The 1,860-nt window shown below is 48.4% G+C and overlaps 1 protein-coding gene across 1 annotated transcript; it reads right to left on the bottom strand.

Annotated features, from left to right (window-relative positions):
* Nucleotides 1-430: 430 nt before the first annotated feature.
* Nucleotides 431-1,419, bottom strand: LOC110714447. The gene is made up of 3 exons (XM_021892961.1): nt 1,194-1,419; nt 698-1,114; nt 431-613 (listed from the first exon to the last, which is right to left on the bottom strand). Exons 1-3 carry the CDS (start codon nt 1,206-1,208, stop codon nt 473-475), a joined length of 573 nt encoding a protein of 190 aa, XP_021748653.1. The 5' UTR covers nt 1,209-1,419; the 3' UTR covers nt 431-472.
* Nucleotides 1,420-1,860: the final 441 nt, after the last annotated feature.

The following is a 1,860-nucleotide window of genomic DNA, read 5'->3' as shown; positions in this document are numbered from 1 at the left end:
AGTCGAGCCTATTATCCATGTACAACGGTTCTGCCCTGGTGTTCGCGCGAGACCGTCACCAGACCGGTAAGGGACGTTGTTATTGGATTTCTTGGGCCGTCATACAGACATTTTATCCGATTAGACATGTCACCCGATTTTCCGGTCCCAAATATCATACCGAAGTGGTATGAAATTCGTAGAGCAAGCGTGGAGGGTTGGGATGCTTTGTACCATGCTCGCGTGCAACAGTGGAACAATTTAATTGCCATGTAGTTTTTGTTGATGTACACCTACCTTTTACTATGAGGCCTTGTATTGTCAATACTATGTCATTTCTATGTGTTCATTTTTAAAAGATAATGTTTCATTTTAAAAACTAACAACAATAATTTCAAATATTACAAAATAAAATGATAATATTGAATTTTAAAAACTAAGAACAATAATGTCAAATATTACAAACTAAAAAGATAATGTCTAATTTCAAATATCAGTAATCCCTCTGTGACGCCCACTGCCACTGCTCAAGGGTCCGTTCCAGATCGTCAATAACAGCTCTGCCTGATGCACTCGTCATGCAGTCCCTTTCTTCAAAAAGTCGGTGTCCCAACTGCATAATCTTGCCCATCCACTACACAAAACAAAAAACATGACACGACGTATTATACATATATATATTAAAATAAGAGAACAACAAATAAAAGATGAGACGTACCGCATAAGAGGCAGTGGCAGGTGGCACATCGTCATCATCTGCGTCGTCGATGTCTTTGATCAACCTCGGGTGCGAGTGCCGGATGTACCATTCCATGTAGTGCTGGTCACACATGGCAGTCACCCCACTTGGCGGCCGCTGCAGCTCCGCCGTCCATAGGCGGGCAACCATCGGAAACTGCTCCCACATGGATATCATGTTTGACGGCCATTGGACGACGTACTCCTTCGACGACGCAGATCGTACCGCCTTACTGGGCCATGCCGGTGGAGGTGGGACAACTTGGACAAATCCAAGCTGGCGAAGACAGCGCTGCGGCATGTACGCCTCTACGATCTCGCGATACTGAATCAGTCCAGTGTAGAGGGTCCTGGGTACCCTATTACTAGGGTTCTGGCCGAAAGGCATCCAGTTCACCTGCACATTATTTAAAATCAGTAACAGTCATAAAATAAAGCATCAGATTGTAAAAGTAGAAATAATTTAATCACTGTACCTCTAAGGGGGACATCCTGTCAAGCGATAACCGTATGGAGCGCAGGCGGTCAACGGACTTCTTCTCGACACGCGGACTCCACGCACAGGCACGTGGCTGGCCATCACCAATGGGAACCGGGTCGCGGTGTGGTCGAAACGCAGGAAAATACTCGTATATCCAGGTCTGTAACAACGTCAGACATCCAGTGATACCTGCTGCATCAGCCCGGCTCGAGAATCCTAACTGGCGATACAGATACGCCAGCGTAGCCGACCCCCAAGAAAACTGGCCTACTCTGTCGGGCTCACACGCGTCAACTATGTCGCGTGGCCTGAGCTTGTTCCCGCTCTTATCCGGAAACAAGGTACACCCGAAAAGAAGAAAAACATATGCAGCCAGCTGTGTGTCCTGCGTCCTACGTGCCGTAGGGTGCAAACATCGCTGCAAGACGGCTGCGATCTTAACGCCGCCGTGATCCCACACACCAAGTGCCGATGTGTACAGCGCAGCCCTATCCACCGCCAACAGCTCCGCTAGTAAATCTGCCTGATCCGCATCAGTGACGACAGATGCTCGGTTTCCCTCCACGGGAATCCCAAGGATGGCCTCGACGTCATGCAACATGATCGTCATCTCACCGAACGGAAGGTGGAACGAGTTCGTATCCGGCTGCCATCGCTCAACG

This window comes from Chenopodium quinoa, unplaced genomic scaffold (genome assembly GCF_001683475.1).
Source record: "Chenopodium quinoa cultivar QQ74 unplaced genomic scaffold, ASM168347v1, whole genome shotgun sequence".
NCBI classification, from domain to species: domain Eukaryota; kingdom Viridiplantae; phylum Streptophyta; class Magnoliopsida; order Caryophyllales; family Amaranthaceae; genus Chenopodium; species Chenopodium quinoa.
This window is presented reverse-complemented; position numbering and strand designations above follow the sequence as displayed.

What these genes read in the sequence shown, in the direction of transcription:
- LOC110714447 (XM_021892961.1), bottom strand. An exon ending in CTGCCACTGCCTCTTATGCG is followed by an intron (nt 614 to 697) that starts GTACGTCTCATC and finishes TGTTTTGTGTAG; the next exon opens with TGGATGGGCAAGATTATGCA.